This window comes from Phaenicophaeus curvirostris, chromosome Z (genome assembly GCF_032191515.1).
Source record: "Phaenicophaeus curvirostris isolate KB17595 chromosome Z, BPBGC_Pcur_1.0, whole genome shotgun sequence".
Taxonomy (NCBI): domain Eukaryota; kingdom Metazoa; phylum Chordata; class Aves; order Cuculiformes; family Cuculidae; genus Phaenicophaeus; species Phaenicophaeus curvirostris.
In genome coordinates this window covers 15,742,091-15,760,809 of record NC_091431.1, presented here as the reverse complement: position 1 = coordinate 15,760,809, position 18,719 = coordinate 15,742,091, and the positions used below count along the sequence as shown (strand labels likewise).

The 18,719-nt window shown below is 46.7% G+C and overlaps 1 protein-coding gene across 1 annotated transcript in view; it reads right to left on the bottom strand.

Moving 5' to 3' along the window:
* Positions 1-16,903, bottom strand: part of PCSK1 (proprotein convertase subtilisin/kexin type 1) — a 35,409-nt gene extending 18,506 nt beyond the window's left edge. Inside the window, exons 1-6 of the mRNA XM_069881072.1 lie at positions 16,744-16,903; positions 14,318-14,422; positions 9,859-9,969; positions 6,544-6,690; positions 6,027-6,103; positions 3,411-3,499 (exon numbers count right to left, since the gene is read on the bottom strand). Coding sequence (XP_069737173.1) covers positions 3,411-3,499; positions 6,027-6,103; positions 6,544-6,690; positions 9,859-9,969; positions 14,318-14,422; positions 16,744-16,896 — 682 coding nt within the window. The 5' untranslated portion in view covers positions 16,897-16,903. The remainder of the gene's footprint in view (positions 1-3,410; positions 3,500-6,026; positions 6,104-6,543; positions 6,691-9,858; positions 9,970-14,317; positions 14,423-16,743) is intronic.
* Between the last annotated feature and the right edge of the window lie 1,816 nt (positions 16,904-18,719).

Here is an 18,719-nt window from a genome sequence, read left to right as displayed (position 1 = left end):
TTTCAGTCTCCACCACTAAAATCTATCTTGTCTTACTACCACGTATTTTTCCACTGTGTGCAATCTGGATATGCAGGAGATATCTAACCATTAACATTTTATTAGGAATTGCATGATCTAATCTCCTTCAGAGCAAGCCTGATCCCAGTGGTACTTAAAATTCAGTGGCAAGCAGCAGTTCGTCTTCACTGGATCTCTCCCCCTGCAGATTCTGAGTTCTGCAGGAGGATTCCTACCCCTGCCCAGTGCTGGAGGAGGACAGAAATAACAGAATTCTGGCACAACTTCCACTACAGCCTGGCTCTCTGATCAACAGCAGTGATGCAAAACCCACAGTAGTCAGGATTCAGCCTGTGTTTTCAAGCAATAAAAATGTCTAGGTTCTCTTGAACTTGGCAGGTTTGTGCTACAGCAGCTGCACCATTACTGGCAGTTGGTGAGTTATGAGTACTCGTTTTCTAATATTTTACACAAAACTGGGATTTTTCCAGAGCACAGCAGTTAAAATGTGGTCATTCTATCAAAAAAAAAAAAAAAAGGAAAAAGGCCCAACCTCACCCTTGCAGCTCAGTATCTTGTTCTTTTTTTATCCTATAATGCAGGGGGGGAAAAGACTGCAAGCATAATTCTTTTCCCAAATGGCTGGCCTCTGAGACACATAATACCCCTAAGATACAGCTGGGCTTCATTATTTCATATTAATTAGTAGCAAAAATAGACAAAGAAGTTAATCCGCTCAGTCACCACTTCTCCACTATCACTCACAAAGCTGGGAAAAGAATCAAGGTACATCCTGCGCCTCAGGTACTGAAAACACCACTTACCCTAGACAGGTTTAATCTCGTAACATTTTGAATAACCATTTTTTTTCAGCTGCCTCACAATTTTGAGCCTCTCTCATACCAGCATGCTGTGAGCAAAGATCTGCCTCTGTGGAGATGACTGCAAGCTCTGTGAGCAAGCTCACAGCACATAATGAGGTACTGGGGATGCAGAGAGTGGCGCACAGATATTTCCCACAGAAGAAGACAGAGCCAACTCTGCAGATAAATAATGTAACAGGAAGAAAAGAAGAACACTGACAACAGGCTGATGAAAACAGATCAAGGAAAACAACTCTGTCTTGTCTTCGTGATCACCAAAAATCCTGCTTGTTTAAGTCAGCTCAGGGATTTGGTGACTGCAGTGATGTTTCTCTAGGCAGATTCCAATTACGACCTCTCACACAAACTCCTTCCTATTCTGGCACATGCTCGCTCCCACTGTCAGTCCCACAAAATCAAAGGCAAAGCATAAGGTAATTTCAGGCACACCCATGGGTCTGCCTGGCAGAAGGCTATTTTTAGTAACACGTCACTGTGTGGGAACTCTCAACCCAGTCCCTTATAAAATACAGCTTCTTAATAATTTGATTTCCATGGCAGCACCAGAGACCTCTTGTAGCAGAGTGCTGTGGTTCGGTGTGCATGAAAATGCACACACCCTGCTCTGTGCCAGAGATGATGGATGCACGCCTGTGCCTGGGCTCTGTGCAGAACCAGAGGTGAATGTTAAAGGACATGGAGGGCTGTCACTTGGAAAAGTGGCACTGAAAGGTGGTTTTTTTCACACAGTGAACAGAAAAGCCTGTGGGATTCACAGTCACAAAGTCCTGAAAGACTAATGAAGGTTTCAGAACCAGGCCAGGCATTGGTGCGACTAGTGAGAGCAGTCAGGTTTATTAAAGCCAGTATTTTCACAGGGGAAAAATAAAAAAGAAGGTTTTGTTTTACCTCTCAAGGCAAAGTTAAGCCAACCTCTGATGCTGAGGGTTAGATAACAAGGTATCCCAAATGCCAGGGCTTCTTTCCCTAAAGCAGCTGTTGACAATCAGAGAGGCTGTGGACCACTGGGTTTATCCAAGATGGCAATTGCTATGAGCAAACATCTGCTTAAAGAAGTCATCCTGAACTAATGTCAAATAGAAGTGTGTAATGTGTCATTTCATGGATTTAAAAAGAAGAAGAAAAACAGCCTGTGAAGAAATGAATCCTGTGCAGCTTGGAATATCAAAAAACCTTCCAGTTTTCAGCCACTCCAAAATTATCTGAATCTTTTGAAGACTCCTTGTATCTTCCACAACTCTTTTAATGTATTTTTGTTGCATGCCTATCTTAATCTGGCCGGTCATACATAGCAGCTTACAATTTCTCCACACTTCGCTATCCTTTCTCCTCCCCCACGCAGACACAAGAGGCTTTCTGAGTTATTGGACCACATTTCCTCCTGTTTCTTTTCTAGACAAATCACCTCTGCTGCAGTTTGCATTTGCAAATGAGCACAGCGCATATTCAAACAACTGCAGAAGAATCTTCTCCATAGATGCGAGCGCTTTAAAATACGGGCACAGTGGGAGTTCAGGCATCTTTGCAGCTTCATCCATTTTGTCTTGCTTTTAAAATTTGGTGTCTTCGTCTTATGAGTGAGATATTTTGTTTAAACAGAGCACGACAGCACAGCGCATTACGGCAAAGACAGGCTGCAAAGCTGACATCTGTGACAGCTCAGCGCAGTAAATTGGAACCTACAAACGCAAGACTGAAATGGTGGGAACAGCGGTTATGGGTGTCAATTGCCACTCATCATCCCTTTGTTTAAAAGGGAAAAAAAGGACTAATGGAAAAACTAGGACTGTACGAGCATTTTCCTCTGAGCTAAATAACCATTTGCAATTGATACTTTGATCATGACTATTTCATAAACCTCTAATAGATTAAACTTCTAGTCACCACTTTACAAAAATGGCAATATTGATTGATGGGCAAGCAACATTCTACTTATTTTCAGAATTAACTTATGATGGTAACAGAGAAGTAAGCTGTTGAGACAAAACCCACAGCAGTTAAAGTATCTTGACTGACATGACCTTCTGAATGTAATTGTGTGGATGGAAAGAAGATGCTGCAAGCAAGAGTGGGTATGAACACTTATATTTTTACTTCCATTCTACTCAAACCCAACTCCTCCTACATGCCACCTCCTTCTAGAATAACCAATCATCATATGTGAGTCCATCATTACTTAAAGCATACAGTTTTATCTCGGCATACAACATAGCTCATTACTATTATTATTATTACTGTTATCATCATCAACACCAGCTATCTTGTTGTTGCTGTTATGCATTCTACCTGTATTCAACCGATAAACAAACTCCAGAGAGGATGCTGGTATTTGAGAGATGCTGTCATACAGATATAACATCCTGCATGATGGCCAGACAAGGTTTCTAACACGGCAAGACTGATGTTTTCTGAGAACAATCAACCATTTGTATTTCAGATTAATGACAGCTGAAAATTCTCAGTGCTTCACAGGACCCAGCTGGTTTCCATTTGCACTGTGCATCCTATATATTTTCATTTCCTTACCTCCAACTTTGGAATTGTAGGCTACTCCAACTCCACATTTTCTGTTGTTGGCTTGCATGGCAATTTCTCCTGCACAGCGTGTCCCGTGCCTGAATAAATACAAGAACGAAACGCATCTCATAACATCTTCATGTAACATGCATACAGAACCATCAATGACCACCTTGGGTTGGTGGAAGCCTTCCTTTAGACAAATGCAATGCGGGTATTGAACGGTTTTTGAGTTGTTCCTACATGATGCAAAAATACCTGTTTCTCTTATGTTTTAAGCAACTTAATTTTACCTACTACGTGGTCAAAGGGTCACTGTGATAAGATGATAAGTACCTCAACTAGATAACACTGAAGTCAGTATACTGGTTAGAAACCTGATGAGCAGCTGGAGTATAATGCAAAAGTAGCATAAAATTATGGGGGTAAGAATCATAGAATCCCTAGGTTGGAAAAGACCTTTGAGATCATCGAGTCCATCCGTACCCGTCCACTACTAAAACATCCCTGAGCAATCATATCCCTAAGAACCTGCTAAAATTCTTCCAGTAGAAACATGACACAAGTCTTTTTTAATCATGTTTCAATACTCTTTTTAATGACTGCATTTATTTAGAATTTCAGAAAATACCTTTAAAGTATCCTTACCATTGCTATTTTTTTTCTTATAACCATTTTCTATGCAGTTGTTTTTTGCCATAGGTGATTCTCATTCCACAGAACAGAAAATCTTCGTGTAAGTGTAATTGTAAGAGAGCTGTACTATTTAATGCTACATATTGTTATTCAATGAAGTGTTTGAATGCTTCTGGGCTGAATTCCATTTACTTATTAATAAGGATTAGATGTAATACAGGTAGATTTAAGAGATAATATCATCACAACAAGAGGATAATGTCTTCTTGCTCTTAAATAATGTTGTAACAAAGTAGAAATGTCATTTTTCAAATGTCTTATTCATGGGACATTTACCCTGTGATTGATTGGTTTTCCCATGCACTGATTTATGTTGTGGACGCTATTTTATTGTCTGACAGACAACAGGGAACCAGTGCATCCGTTTTTTGCTGTGCCTCTATTGAGTAGCAGCATTCTAATTGGTTTAAGAAATTGACTGCTTCTATGTACCAGCTTTTAAAGAGGTCCATTCTCTGCACTTTCTGATAGACAAAATCCCTCCCTGAATTTCTATAGATATCCTTGGCTGTGACAGACCCATCAAGATGTTCCAGAATGTCAAAGAAGCAGCTCTAAAGAGGGCAACAGAGAAAATCCGTCTCTCCTTCCAAGACTCACAGTCCACCAAGTGAACGGATTCTCTGTCATATGTTCAAGTCTTTGGAAACTTCCTAGATTATGACCTTGAGAACATTTAGGTCAAATATGGTCTCAACTTCACCCATGGTGGTGCACACTGAGCTAGAAGCCTTTCTACCAGTCTAAAAAGTACAGCCACAAGTGGAAAACCACATCCCTAACTACAAAAGCAGACCTAGAGCAGGTTTCTTGGCAGGTTCCTCTAAAGCACAGTCTCTTCCAGTGAAAGCAGAGTGCTGGAGTAAAAATCTGCTTAGGGAAGTGTCATTCTAGAAACACGTACAGTGACACAATGTGTGGTTCCCCTCAGCCTACAGAAACACATCAGCACTTTATATTTGCAAAGTCATGAAGAAATTCAGGACATTGTCAGGAGATCACAATTATGAAGCCCTTCATCTGAGAATCTAATTTCCTTAACTTCCAGTATTCATGATGATGTATGTGCAAATTTTTCTGTAAACTGAACCACAAGGGGCTCCTGAACACCAGGAAACATGTTTCACTGTGAGGGTGACTCAGAAATAGCACAGGTTGCCCAGGAAGGTTGTGGAGTCTCCCTCCTTGGAAAAAGTCAAAAATCATCTCAACATGGTCATGAACAGTGACTCAGACAGGATGACCCCTAACTGCCCTTTCTAAACTCAACTATCCCAAGGTTCTGTTATTATATCTTAGAATCATAGAATTACTAGTTGGAAAAGACCTTTGAGATCATCAAGCCCAACCATAACTGTCCACTACCAAATCACATCCCTGAGCACCTCATCTACTCTCCTTTTAAATACCTCCAGGGCTGAGGATTCCACCACGCCTCTGGGCAGCCTCTGACAGGGCCTGAGAACCTTTTTGGTGAAGAAATTTTTCCTAATGTCCAACCTGAACGTCCCCTGGCACAGCTTGATGCCATTCCCTCTCATCCTACCACCTGTCATTTGGGTGAAGAGACCAACACCCCCCTTTCTACAATTTCCTTTCAGGCAGTTGTAGACAGCGATGAGGTCTCCCCTCAGCCTCCTTTTCTCTAGGTTAAACAACCCGAGTTCCACCAGCCGCTCTTCATAAGACTTGTTCTCCAGCCCCATTCCCTTCTCTGGACATTCTCCACCCCTCAATGTCCTTCTTGGGGTAAGGGGCCTGAAACTGAGGTGCGGTCTCACCAATGCTGAGTACAGAGGCACAATCCCTTGCCTGATGAATATAGCTGTCTTAGGGGACATACATCTATATTTATGCACCTGCATGTTCTAACACATAAAGCAATAACACACGGTTCTGTTGTCTTCATACAACAGAGAGGCTACTCACTTATTTTCATTTGTTGGGTCATATCTAGGAAAGGGATCATGATCGTTGTCATTGAAATCATAACTTGCTTTCGGATCCTATATTAAAAAAGAAACAAAAAAAATTAATTTGGACAACTAGAAAATGCATTTTGAAATGTGAAACAAAATGGGGTTTAGAGTGTGTATTTACTTATTGGGTGTGCCTCGCGTGGATAGCAACCAAGTAGGTAGAATTTGATGGTCATTAACAATTCCATAAATATTTCAAGGAGCTTTAATAATTCAGCATGAAACCACTGTACACAAACATGCCTGGGAACTAAACACAACAGAAAAAACGCCCCACTATCATTGCTAAGTAACATCCAGCTTCCTGTGACACAGACCAGGTTTCAAATTATGCCTGAGGCAGATATTTCAGCCTCCGTTCTGTTGGAGCTGACTTACAGAACAGACTGCAAGCCGGAGGAGACTGTCTGTGCCTCACATCGACAACTGATTCATTTATTCCATAGAACTCTAGTGCCCACACTTACATAGTTTGTGTAGATGTCGGTGTGATTCCATTCCAAGCCATCATCTAGAACTGTGATGACAACTCCCTTGCCTGTAATCCCTTTTTGCCATACAGGAATAACATGGAGATCCAGTTTGGGCAGGGATGGAGTGATTCTTGTATCTTGCTAGGGGACAGAAAGGATTAAAATATGTCAACATTTTTATCCTTTACAGGCCCCAAACTGTATTTTAAAGGTGTTCTAAACCATTCCAGCATGAACGGCTGTATTCTGCTCAGATTTTGCAAGGGTAACACAAAAATTAGTTTCTTAAAATGCTTGTAGCACTGAGAGATTTACTCCATAACTCGCAGAGCCTTGAACAGCCTCTGAATAAAGAGCATCCTGTGTTTATTGGAGGTAGGGAGCAGAAACATGGGAATGGTACGGATGTGCCGCTGGACCTTGGAATATGGATTAACCTTGAGTTAATCATCAGACCTGCTAATGTTTGTTCTTTCACTTGATGAGAAGCCAAGGCAGCACCCCACAGCACAGTGAGCTGCACTTTCTCCAAATGCATTTGACATTCAAGTTAGCCAGAGCAAAATAATTAATGGATAAAACAATTAAGGTAGTCGTTTAGCTAGGAACAACTGTGCTGAATCACAACTTTCTATTTACTACTCTTATTACTGTCCCTGTGGTAAATCAACTGGAAGCATGAATCACCCATAGTCCTCCCTTTCACAGCAAATTCTTCGAAGAGTGGCTCCTAAATGGGTCGTTTTCCTCTCCGGTATTAAATCCACTGCACATACATCTAATTTAGAAGACTTGCTTACAACATCCATAAAAAAAAAGATGTAAAAAGAACTCATTTTCTTTCTTTTGCTTTGTGCATAATTACATCTGTTGATGGCAGGTTTTTCATTTCTTTGTTTCCAAAGGAATGTTGCATGACGCTTAGAAAAAGAAATCTGTTATGGGAATGACCTTTCTTTCATCTAATGCTTTCTTTTCTGACTGCTGGCATTCAGGGAATTATATGAGTTTTCAAGTTTTGTTCCCCAGAATCCATCAAGCAATCATTTTCTCTGGTGATGAGTGAAGGTACACTGAATAGGGCTAAAAACTGCTGCCATTAAATTGTAATAATGAGTCACTTACTACAGGCAAGCAACGTATTTTGGAAGAAAATATTCAACACTTTTATGCATTTAATCAGAAAAAATTGAATGTGCCCAGCAAACATGGGTAAGCACCATGTTTCAGTGTCTCAAGCAGGAAGGCTAGAGGGAAAAGAAGAGAAAAGGTGCAAAAAAGAGCTATGTCTCCAGGACAGCAGGCCACTGCTTTTTTGAACTCTGTGTTTGTGTACTTGTTCACTATAGACATCTTGGAAATTTCCTGCTTCCAGCTGGAAACAGGCAAAGAAGCAAACAGATATTTGGCTTCAAGAAAACCCCATACATTTTTAAAGATAACCAATTCTTATATTGAAAAGAAGTCTACAGGAACCTTCATGGAAGCATTTTATGCTATACAGTTTATAATTTATTTTTCCCAGCTCAAACAAAGGAAAGAGAGAGCAAAGCTTTACACAAACAACCTTAAGTCTGGTCTGTTTTCTCTAAGCCAAAACAAAGAAGAGAAAGGTATTTCCAGCCACTGGGGCCATGTGTGTTCTTGACCTTTCTTCTTGGTTTGTTGTAGCTGCCTTTAATCCCATTTCTGCTCTGACTGAAAGTGATGAAGCCTAGACTGAACGTACATCTGGATGTTCAGTGGAAACATAGACTCTCAAAAGAAACCATAAATGATCAGCTATGTCTCTGGGCTGGTACAGGCAGACAGAAACTACAGAGCTTAGGAAATATGTTTTCCTTAAGTTTTTGCACATGCGGTGCATGGTGGCAAACAGAACTCAATCCAGTTGGAGGCCAGTCATGAATGGTGTTCCCAGAGCTCAGTGCTTGGCCCAGTTCTGTTCAATATCTTTATCCATGATCTGGATGAGGGGGTCAAGTGCCCCCTCAGCAAGTTCACAGATGGCCCGGAGCTGAGCAGGAGTGTGGATTTGCATAAGGGCAGAGAGGCTGTTGAATCCATGGGCTGAGACCAATGGGATGAGTTTCAACTAGGCCAGGTGCCACGTCCTGCACTTGGGACACAACAGCCCTGTGCAGCTCTAAGCTTGGAGAAGAGCAGCAGAAAGCTGCCTCGAGGACAAGGACCTGAGGGTGTTAGTAGACAGCAGTGAACACGAGCCAGCAATGGCCCAGGTGGACAAGAAGACCAATGGCATCTTGGTTTGCATCAGACATGGCATGGCCAGCAAGAGCGGAGATGAGAGCGTCCCCCTGGACTTGGCGCAGGTGAGGACACACCTTGACTCCAGGGTTAAGTTTTGGGCTCCTCACTCCAAGAAGGATGTTGAGGGGCTGGAATGTGTCCAGACAAGGGAAATGGAGCTGGGGAAGGGGCTGGAGAACAAGGGATATGAGAAGCAGCTCAGGGACCTGGTGTTGTTTAGCCTGGAGAAAAGGAGGCTGAGGGGAGACCTCATCACCATCTACAGCTTCCTGAAAAGAGGTTGTGGTGACGTGGGTGCTGGTCATTTCTCCCAAGTGACAGGGGATAGGAGTAGAGGGAATGGCCTCAAATTGGCCAAGGCAGGTTCAAATTGGACATTAGGAAAAAATTCTTCACTGAAAGGATTCTCAGGCACTGGCAGAGGCTGCCCAAAGAGGTGGTGGAGTCCATCCCTGGAGGGGTTTAAAAGCCAGGTAGAAGAGGTGCTCAGGGATCTGGTTTAGCAGTAGGTCGGTACAATTGGACTCAATGATCTCAAAGGTCTTTTCCAACCAAACTGTTCTATGATTCTGTGCGAGCTGTAGAGACCCTCTTCTCTTTGAATCAAAGTACAACAGGACGAAGGTGCTTGTCACATGCACTCATACTTTTTTGTTTCCGTCTGGAGCATGCTCTCCATGTTGCCAGTTTTAATAAATACATACATGGCCAGCTTCAGGCACAAAAAGGGAGTTCTCAGATGCCAACATCAAATGTTTTTAAATTATCATTACGGCAGCTTTGGACAATTACACTGCTTTCTAATATCAATCCTCGCTCTAAGCAGCAGCCAGGACTGGCTTTTAAAATCTTCACAGCATTGACACTTCAAAGAAAACAGAAGGTTGCCTGAAATGTTATCAGAGAATTTCTCATATGTATAGCATATGGTAATGAGAAGGACCCTTCATTCACTCCCTTTGGTGCAACCACTGTGATACCAGTGAAATAACACAGCTGAAATTCACCATCCCTGGTTCCACAATAAAAAATTCTTACCAGATACCACTGCTGATTCCACATAGGGTCATTGAAAAGGTTATCTGCGGAGTCTCTCATGGTGCCACGCTTAGTTCGCTTTTTTTCATACTGCTGCTCCACCCACGACACCTGCAATTATTTGTGCAAATAGGATAAGTAAGCTTCTGTAGGTCAGGAATTCCTTAGGGTAAAGGGTAAGGGGTTTCTTCTTACAGCCCAGTTTTGACACCTAAAGCAAACAGAGAAAAACACAGGAGACTGCACTTTGGATCCTGGGTTCAGTTTTGGGCCCTTCTCTACAAGAAAGACATTGAGGTCCTGGAGCATGTCCAGAGGAGGGCAACGAAGCTGGTGAACAAGTCTTACAAGGAGTAGCTGAAAGAGCAGGGGTTGTTTAGCCTGGAGGAGAGGAGGCTAAGGGGAGACCTTATTGTTCTCTACAACTACCTGACAGGACAAGAGGGAATGGTCTTAAAATGCACCAAGGAAGTTTCAGATTGGATGTTAGGTAAAATTTCTTCACCATAAAGGTTCTAAGGTACTGACAGAGGCTTCCCAGGGAGGTGATGGAGTCCTCATCCCTGGAGGTATTTGAAAGATGGGTAGATGAGGTGCTGAGGGATATGATTTAGCAGTGGACAGGTATGGCTGGACTTGATGATCTCAAAGGTTTTTTCCAGCCTAATGATTCTATGATAGCCTGCTTCTTTCTCCTACCTGCATCTTCACATCTGCCTGTATCTACTGGGAGTTAAAGGAAAAGGAGAAGGATTATCCCTGGTTTTAGCCTAGCAGTCATAATGATGCTTTTACTCATAGCTCAGCTGGACCTTCACATCTCCTTCCCAGGGGTGTGTTGAAGAGTGATCAATTAGTGAGCTATGAACATTGGACTAACTTAATTGCTGGCATAATTCCGCCTAAGGCAACTGAAAGCCAAGATACTCCAGGATTTTTTTCTAAAGCGTCACTACGATGAGCTGCACAGCATCTGCGCATGGGCACAGCAACCTCTGAGCCACTAGGCTGCATTTTTTAAGTGTACCCCGTGTTGTTTCCTTGAATACATTACTGAACCCAGTTCACATCAAAGCCTGATTCCAATACCTCCTTCTGTGCTCCTTTTGGAAATGGTAATAAAATGTTATTGAAGCACAGAATCATGGAGTGGTTTGGGTTAGAGGGGAACTGTTCATCCAGTTCTACCCCCTGCCATAGGCAGGGACACCTCCCAATGGATCAGCAGCTCAAAGCCCCATCCAATCTGGATTTGAACACCTCCAAGGATGGGGCAGTCATGACTACTGTGGGAAACCTGGGCCAGGGCCTCACCACCCACATTAAGAAGAATTTCTTCCTAACATCTAAACTAAATCATCCCCCTTTCCAAGTAAAAGACATTTCCACTCGTCCTATCACTACAAGTTCTTGTATAAAGCCCCTCCCCAACTTTCCTGGAACTCCTTTGAGTACTGGAAGCTGCTCTAAGGTCTCCCTGGAGCCTTCTTCTCTCCAGGCTGAATAACGCCAACCCTCTTAGCCTATCCTCGTAGCAGATGTGCTCCAGCCACCACATTGTCTCTATGGCATCCTTTGAACTCGTTGCAAGAGTTCCATGACCTTCTTATGCTGAGGATCCCAGAGCTGGACACAGGACTCCAGGTAAGGTCTCAGGAGAGCAGAGCAGAGGGGCAGAATCCCCTCCTTCACCCTGCGGACCACTTTTTGGATGCAGCCCAGGACACGGTTGGCTTTCTGGGCTATAAGCCCACATTGCTGGCTCACATCAAGCTTCTCGATGGTCACTCTGACACAGATCAAGTTGGTGCTTTTCATCCCAGTTTCCAGACAAGCAAAGGCAGCTTAGGTTAGCCAAGATCCTGCAACAAGCCTCACCCGGAAGAAGCCTTGGATATAACCTTTTGCTTTAAATATCTGAAGAGATTTCACTCTTTTTCTCTACCATCATCCAGTGGTTTAATGTTCATTACACCTACCACCATATAGAATCATAGAACAGTTTGGGTTGGAAAGGACCTTAAAGATCATCTAGTTCCAACTCCCCTGCAGTGGGCAGGGACATCTCACACTCTCAGGCTGCCCAAGTCCCCATCTAACCTGAAACAACAGTAAGAGTGACTCAGAAATTACAACAATAAGAAGTACTGATTTGAATAAAATCTGATTTTTCTAGTGAGAGTCTAATGAAAGTTCACTAAAGGAACATAAAGACTTAACAGTGGAAGTTATACTTGGTCATTTACTGAAAGCTCTCTCATACTATCCCCTTTGCTGTGTATTTTGTGCTAATACCCCCACAAACCATACTTAATCATGCCAGTATAAGTATTTTAAACTGCCCTGTTCATATCCAGGACCATACATAGCTCAGCAGAAGTTCGAGCAATCACCATTATCTGTCTTCCCTGCCCACAGCAAAGCTTGGCCTCTTCATCACCCAACAGTAATTAACAACTGACAGCTTCCATGCTTGTTATTTTTTCGATACGGACAACTGTTCCGAGGGGAATGAGCCAAAATTACAAAGCACACATGTCAGAAAGATGAGCCAAACGTTTGTCACTTGGCAGCGGGGTGAGATTCCAACCATCTATCCACAACAAATGCCCAAGGCCCTGTGCCAAATCCCAGTTGCTGATAAAGAAAGCAGTGAAAATAATCTTGATTCAAGTCTCTTGTGAGAAAGTAGATTTGGAAACCAGCACAAACACTTGAAGAATTTAGGGAACCAGATAAATGTATCTCTTTCAATGTATTCACAGTCTTTATCTGTTTTACTACAGACACTGAGTGATCTATAGGAAGCAGATAAATAGATTAGAGCCAAGTTTTTACCCAGCTTTCACACTTAACATACCATAAAATTCACGAAGGCATTATACAAACAAAAGCAGGATTCCCTTTTCTCTCCCTTTTTAAAGACTGAATTCAAACCTTTTTAAATAGGCTGTTGCTGAGCAAGAGCAGCTCTTTGGAGCAAAGGTCCATGTTTAACTGCACAGCATTACATGACTGCTTTGTGTTTATACACTCACATAATGACATAATTACATCTCATTCATTCACATAGTTAATTTGCATACTAGATGGTAAATAAAAGGGAAATTGAGGTAATTTAGCAAATCACCTGCAGCACTCTGAAGCGCTCTTTTTGGAGCTAGGTCTGCAATAATGGTTGGCAGTAATTTCTGTAACACAATTGCTTCCATTCTACCCACAACATTAGAGGCTGGTATATTAAACAGGATTGTGCTTCCCTGCATGAGAGACATGTTACATGTAGTAAGCCCAAAAAAGGGAGGAACTGCAACTCAAACTCTGTTCCTGAGGATGATATTATAATGGCATTGAATATTCGATCATTGTTATAGGTATAAATTGGAACACTAATTTACACTAAGGCTGTGAGTTTGAAAATCTCACCTAGAGAACTTAAGCTGTTAGACCAACATTTTGCAGAGATGGATGGAAGCGAACAGTTTTGAAACAGAACAGGCAAACCAAACACCCTGTCCCACCCACTCCTTTAATTCTAGCTACACACTGAACATTTCCTCCTAGATGACATTTGCATCTGAAACCTCCCTTCAGCCAATTACTCATGCCCAAGTGGTTTGTCCTGGTCTGACAAATTGCTGTTTCTCATGTTTAGGTTCTCAGGTTACTTCATGTTTGGAACTGCTCATCTTTTGACTATGTCTGCTGCAATGATGTGGGTGGCAAATTCAGATTTTGTTGTTCTGAAATTTGTCAGAAATCGGTTTCATGAGGGGCTGAGAGCGTTCTGGTACGTTCCTTTAATTTGCCACGCACCCCAGTTTTTCAGTATGTTTTCAAGCAGACACGCTTCTCTCTGAAATGAGGTCAAATGGGGAGCCTGCCTCACTGGCAAATCGCACTTCAGATCCCCGTCTCTCCCAGAAGCCTGTTCTCCAGCTGCAGTGGGACCCCAGCATGCCAAGACTGCAGTTCTAGAGCATGTAGTGGATCCTTTGAGAAGGGATTTTAGCATGTCATAGAAGCAAATCCAACAAAACCTTAGCCTTTTCTGTTTTTGTTTTTTTTTTTTGATATGCAGTCACTTTAAATCAAACCTAATTCCCATGGTAATTGCACAGACGTGAGCTGATTAAACTTAGTGCATTTATGGATTTTTACTTTGAATACTCATTTGTATTTTCATCAGCAAGACATTGACATCTGAAATTCCAAGCTTCTGCAACACTGTGTATCTTAAATCTCAATTTGGAAAGCACTTGCAAAAAAATATGGTAAGAGAGGGTCAGATTCTGCCTGTTGATGACAGAATAATAAAACCTTATTCATCACGAGTATGGATGGCTGAATATATTAGACTTGTAAAATGAGGAAAGCCTGCCTGTGGCCTCATTACAAAGCCAGCGATAAGGAGAGAGAATACAAAGAGAGCACGAAAAAGAATAAATGTCACACTCACCCGCTCATCATCAGAAAGTCTTTTAGTGATATGAATGGCACTTCTTCGCGACCGTCTTGGATGGCTTTTATGTCTGAATAGGTAGTGGTTTTTGAGTGATCCAATCTGTAAGACAGAGGTGTGCTTTAATGATCAAGAGACATTTCCCTGCTGCAAATAAATATCAACAATCACAACCTGACCCAATTCATTCTGCTTGAAAGACAAAAGAGAAGAGCAAGAAAGGAGCCTTTAGATATCTTAATCTGAACTGAAATACACTTTTGGGTAACAAGTGCTTAGAACAGCCAGAAAAAAATGGGGAATAATTTTATTAAGTAAGTGAAGCAGACATTACCACTATGGTACTCAGTAACACAGCAGTGACCAGGACACTCACAGATGTGCCTTGACATGGACACATTTAGGCAGGCAAGTTTTATGTACGGTCACAGCTTTACCTGCTCCTCCTGGGGTTCAGCAGAATAGGTGTAAGAAGCTCAGAAACGTGGCTGTAGGGTTTGTCTGTTCAGGCTGGACCAGCATTTTCCCTTGCATGGCGGCTGGAGAGCTGGGTGCATCCCGCTGCCTTTAAATACCCCTCTTCCCAAGCAGGGGCTGTTTGAAATCAGTGGGGGCAAACCCACTGGCCCCAAAGGCAGGAAGAGCAAACCTGGCTTACAGAGGTGGGATCATACTGGGGTTTGGGAGCCTGAAGAACATGATGGTGCCTGGGAGATAAGGACAACCATCCTACAAACTCAGTGGGGCAGGAGGCTGGGAAGGAGTTGCCTGCAGCTTCCAGCCCTGCTGAGGAGAGGTGCCTTCTATTCCAGTCTCAGTTTGCTCCCAGAGGAGGGCTGTGGGCTGGGAATGGGGTGGGAAGCAGCTCTGTGGCAGAGGATCTGGGATCCCAGCAATGCCAGATGCAGTGCTTGGCACAGGACCCTACACCCGCCCTGGAGGTGGGACGAGGCTGTTACCTAAAAGCAGTTACTCATCCCTGACAACGCTGACGTCACGGCATCCCAAAAAAGCGTCAGGAGGGCCTGCTGGAGAGGAGCAATGTGGGGAGCGGGATGGCAGGGATCCAGGTCATGGGTGGTATGGAGCCAGAGACAGGGCTGCCCGTGCCTTCCCCCGGTCCACATTCATCGGAAAGAGTGAGGTGCCCTGCCTGGTACTTCATGGAGAGCAGGGTGACCTGATTGGTCCCCTCAAGGAGACTGGGATGCCCTGTCCTGTCTCTCAGGGAGAGCTAGTTACCCTGCCTGAACCATCAGGGAAAACATGGTACCCTTCCCACCCTGCCTGGTCCCTCGGGGAGAGCGAGGTTCCCTTCCCACCTTGCCATGTCCCTTAGGGAGAGCAGGACGCCCTTCTTGGTCCTTCAGGGACAGAGGGGTGCCCTGCCTTGACCCTCAAGGAGAGCAAGGTGCCCTTCCCACCCTGCCTTGCCCCTCAAGAGGAGCAGGAGCTCCTTGGCTGCTCCCTGCCCACCCTCCCTGGTCCCTCAGGGAGAGCAGGGATGCCCTGACCAGCCCCTGCCCACCCTGCCTGGTCTCATCTGAGAGCGAGGTGTCCTGCCTGGTCCATGCTCTGTTCCCTGAAGGAGCAAAGTGTCCCTCTGCCTGGTCCTTGCCCAGTCACCTTAGGAGGAGTGGGGTGTCCTACCCTACTGCCCAGCCTCCCTGGGGAAAGCCAGGAGCACCGACAGGGACCCCTCAGGGAAAATCTGTGCCCCCTGCCCACCCTGCCGGGTCCCTCTGGGACAAAGGGTGCACCCTGCATCTCTCTCTCAGGGAGAGCGCAGGTTCTTTCTGGGTCTCCTCAGAGAAAGTGGCTGCCTGACCCTGCTCTATCCCTTTAGAGAGTGGGGGTGCTCTGTCTGGTCCCTGCCTGTTCCCTGCAAGTTCCCCGTCCAGTCCCTTCCCACCCTGTCCGGTCCCTGCCCAGTCCATGCCTGGTCCCTGCCTGGTCCCTGCTTGTTCCCTGTCTGATCCTCTGCCTGGTCCTTGTCCAGTCCCTTCCCACTCCTCCTGGGAGCCAGGACACAGGCAGTCGTGTCCCTGTTCCCTCTGCCCCATCCCTGCCTGTTCCCTATCCTGTCTCAGCTCGGTCCCTGCCCGCTCTCTGCCAATTCCCGGCCAAGTCCTGCCCAGTCTCTTCCCACCTTGCCCTGTCCCTGCCCGCTCCCTTCCCACTCCGCCCGCTCCCTGTCCTCTCTGTCCGACCCCTTCTCCCCCTGCTCGGTCCTTTCCCACCCCGTCCGGTCCTTTCTCACCATCCCTGCTCCCTTCCCACCCTGCCCGGTCCCCCCGGACAGAGCCATCCCCGGTCACCGCGGGGGAGGCGCCGCTTCTCCCGGTTGCCCGCCACAACTTTCGGGGATCCCCGAGGAAAAGCGAGCGGGAAGAAAGGGTCCCGTCCCCCCGAGCCCGCCGTACCTGCCCCACGAGGTCGTAGCCCATCTCCTCCGCGACGGCTCTGGCGGCGTCGGGACCGGCCGGGATCTCGGCTGCCCACTCGTTCAGGAACTGCCGCTGCGCGGCCAGGCAGCAGGCGGCCAGCAGGGCGAGAGCCGCGCTCCGGCCGGCCATCCCCGGGGGATGGAGCAGCCCCAGAGGGATGGAGCAGCCCGAGAGAGATGGGGCAGCCTCAGAGGGATGGGGCAGCCCGAGAGGGATGGGGCAGCCCGAGAGGGATGGAGCAGCCTCAGAGAGATGGGGCAGCCCGAGAGGGATGGAGCAGCCTCAGAGAGATGGGGCAGCCCTAGAGGGATGGAGCAGCCTCAGAGGGATGGAGCAGCCCTAGAGGGATGGAGCAGCCTCAGAGGGATGGAGCAGCAGGGTGGGATGCAGCCCTAGAGGGATGGAGCAGCCCTAGAGGGATGGAGCAGCCTCAGAGGGATGGAGCAGCAGGGTGGGATGCAGCCCTAGAGGGATGGAGCAGCCCGAGAGGGATGGAGCAGCCCCAGAGGGATGGAGCAGCCCGAGAAGGATGGAGCAGCCCGCGAAGGATGGAGCAGCCCGATAGGGGTGGAGCAGCCCTAAAGGGATCGAGCAGCCCGAGAGGGATGGAACAGCAGGGCGGGATGCAACCCTAGAGGGATGGAGCAGCCCCAGAGGGATGGAGCAGCCCCAGAGGGATGCAGCAGCCCCAGAGGGATGGAGCAGCGGGGCGGGATGCAGCCCGAGAGGGACGGAGCAGCCCGATGTGGCGATGGGGCGGGATGCGGCGATGGGGCGGGATGCAGCCGCCGAGTGGGATGGAGCAGCTGAGCGGGATGCAGCCCGAGGGATGGAGCAGCGGAGCGGGATGGGGCGGGATGCAGCGGCGGGATGGGATGCAGCCGCTGGCGGGATGCAGCCCGCGAGGGATGCGGCGATGGGTCGGGATGGAGCCGTGGGGTGGGATACAGCCCCGGAGGGATGCAGCCGCGGGATGCAGCCGCGTTGCTAAGCGAGCGGCGCGGGTCCCTGCCTGCCTGCCGGCGCGCAGACCCTCCGGAGCCCGAATGGAAATGAGTGTTTACGCGTCAAACGACGACAGACATCCTGACGTCAAGGGTACCTGACCCTGAGGCGGGGGCGGGCGGGGGGGGTGGTAATTCCCCGGGGAAAGGTTGGGAGGGTGGGCGAAAACGGGCGGGGGACCCGTGGGGCAGGGATGCTCCCCGTGGGGAGCGGGAGGAGGGGGTGCCGGTGCCAGCAAGCCGCAGCTCAGGGGGTTCGTCGCCCCCTGATTGCGGGACAGGGATTGAGGGGTGTTGTGGACGGGGGTCCCGGTGCCCGCAGAGGCTCCCCGCAGTCCTAGCTTGGCAGGGCTTTGCACTCCCTCCAGGACAGGGGTCGTGCGGACAGGGGTCCTGGTGCCTGCATTCACAGCAGGATTTTGTCCCCCTCTCCAGAATGGAGTGTCAGTGATGCGGGGGTCTCAGTGCCTAAGGATGCTCCCTGCAGCCTTGGCTTGGGAGGGTTCTTATCCCCTTGGAACAGGGGTCACAATGCGGGGCGACCGCAGCTCAGTAGAACAGTGGTCCTGGTGCTTTCAGATGCTTGGAACAGTTCCCATTTTCCCCCCAGAACAGAACTGTGGGAACAGGATTCCCTGTTCCCTATTCCCTTGTACCCAGAGTTGGGGGGAGTAGGCGCCCCGTTCCCTTGGTCCCTCAGCAAGGTTCTCACCCCCAGCGATGGGGTCGTGCAGGGCTATGCAGCACTTGGCTTTGTGTCCTTTGCAGTCATTACCTGCCATCACTGGGATCCCCCACCTTGCCATCTCCCACCTCCCGCCTGCAGTGCCAGAGCAGAGTGGGGCGAATAAGACGTTTTATTTCCATTAAGCTAATTATGCCAGACCCTCTGCGCGGTGATGCCTGATGGATGTGTGTTCTTCCAGCACACTGTAGGTATGCCGCATT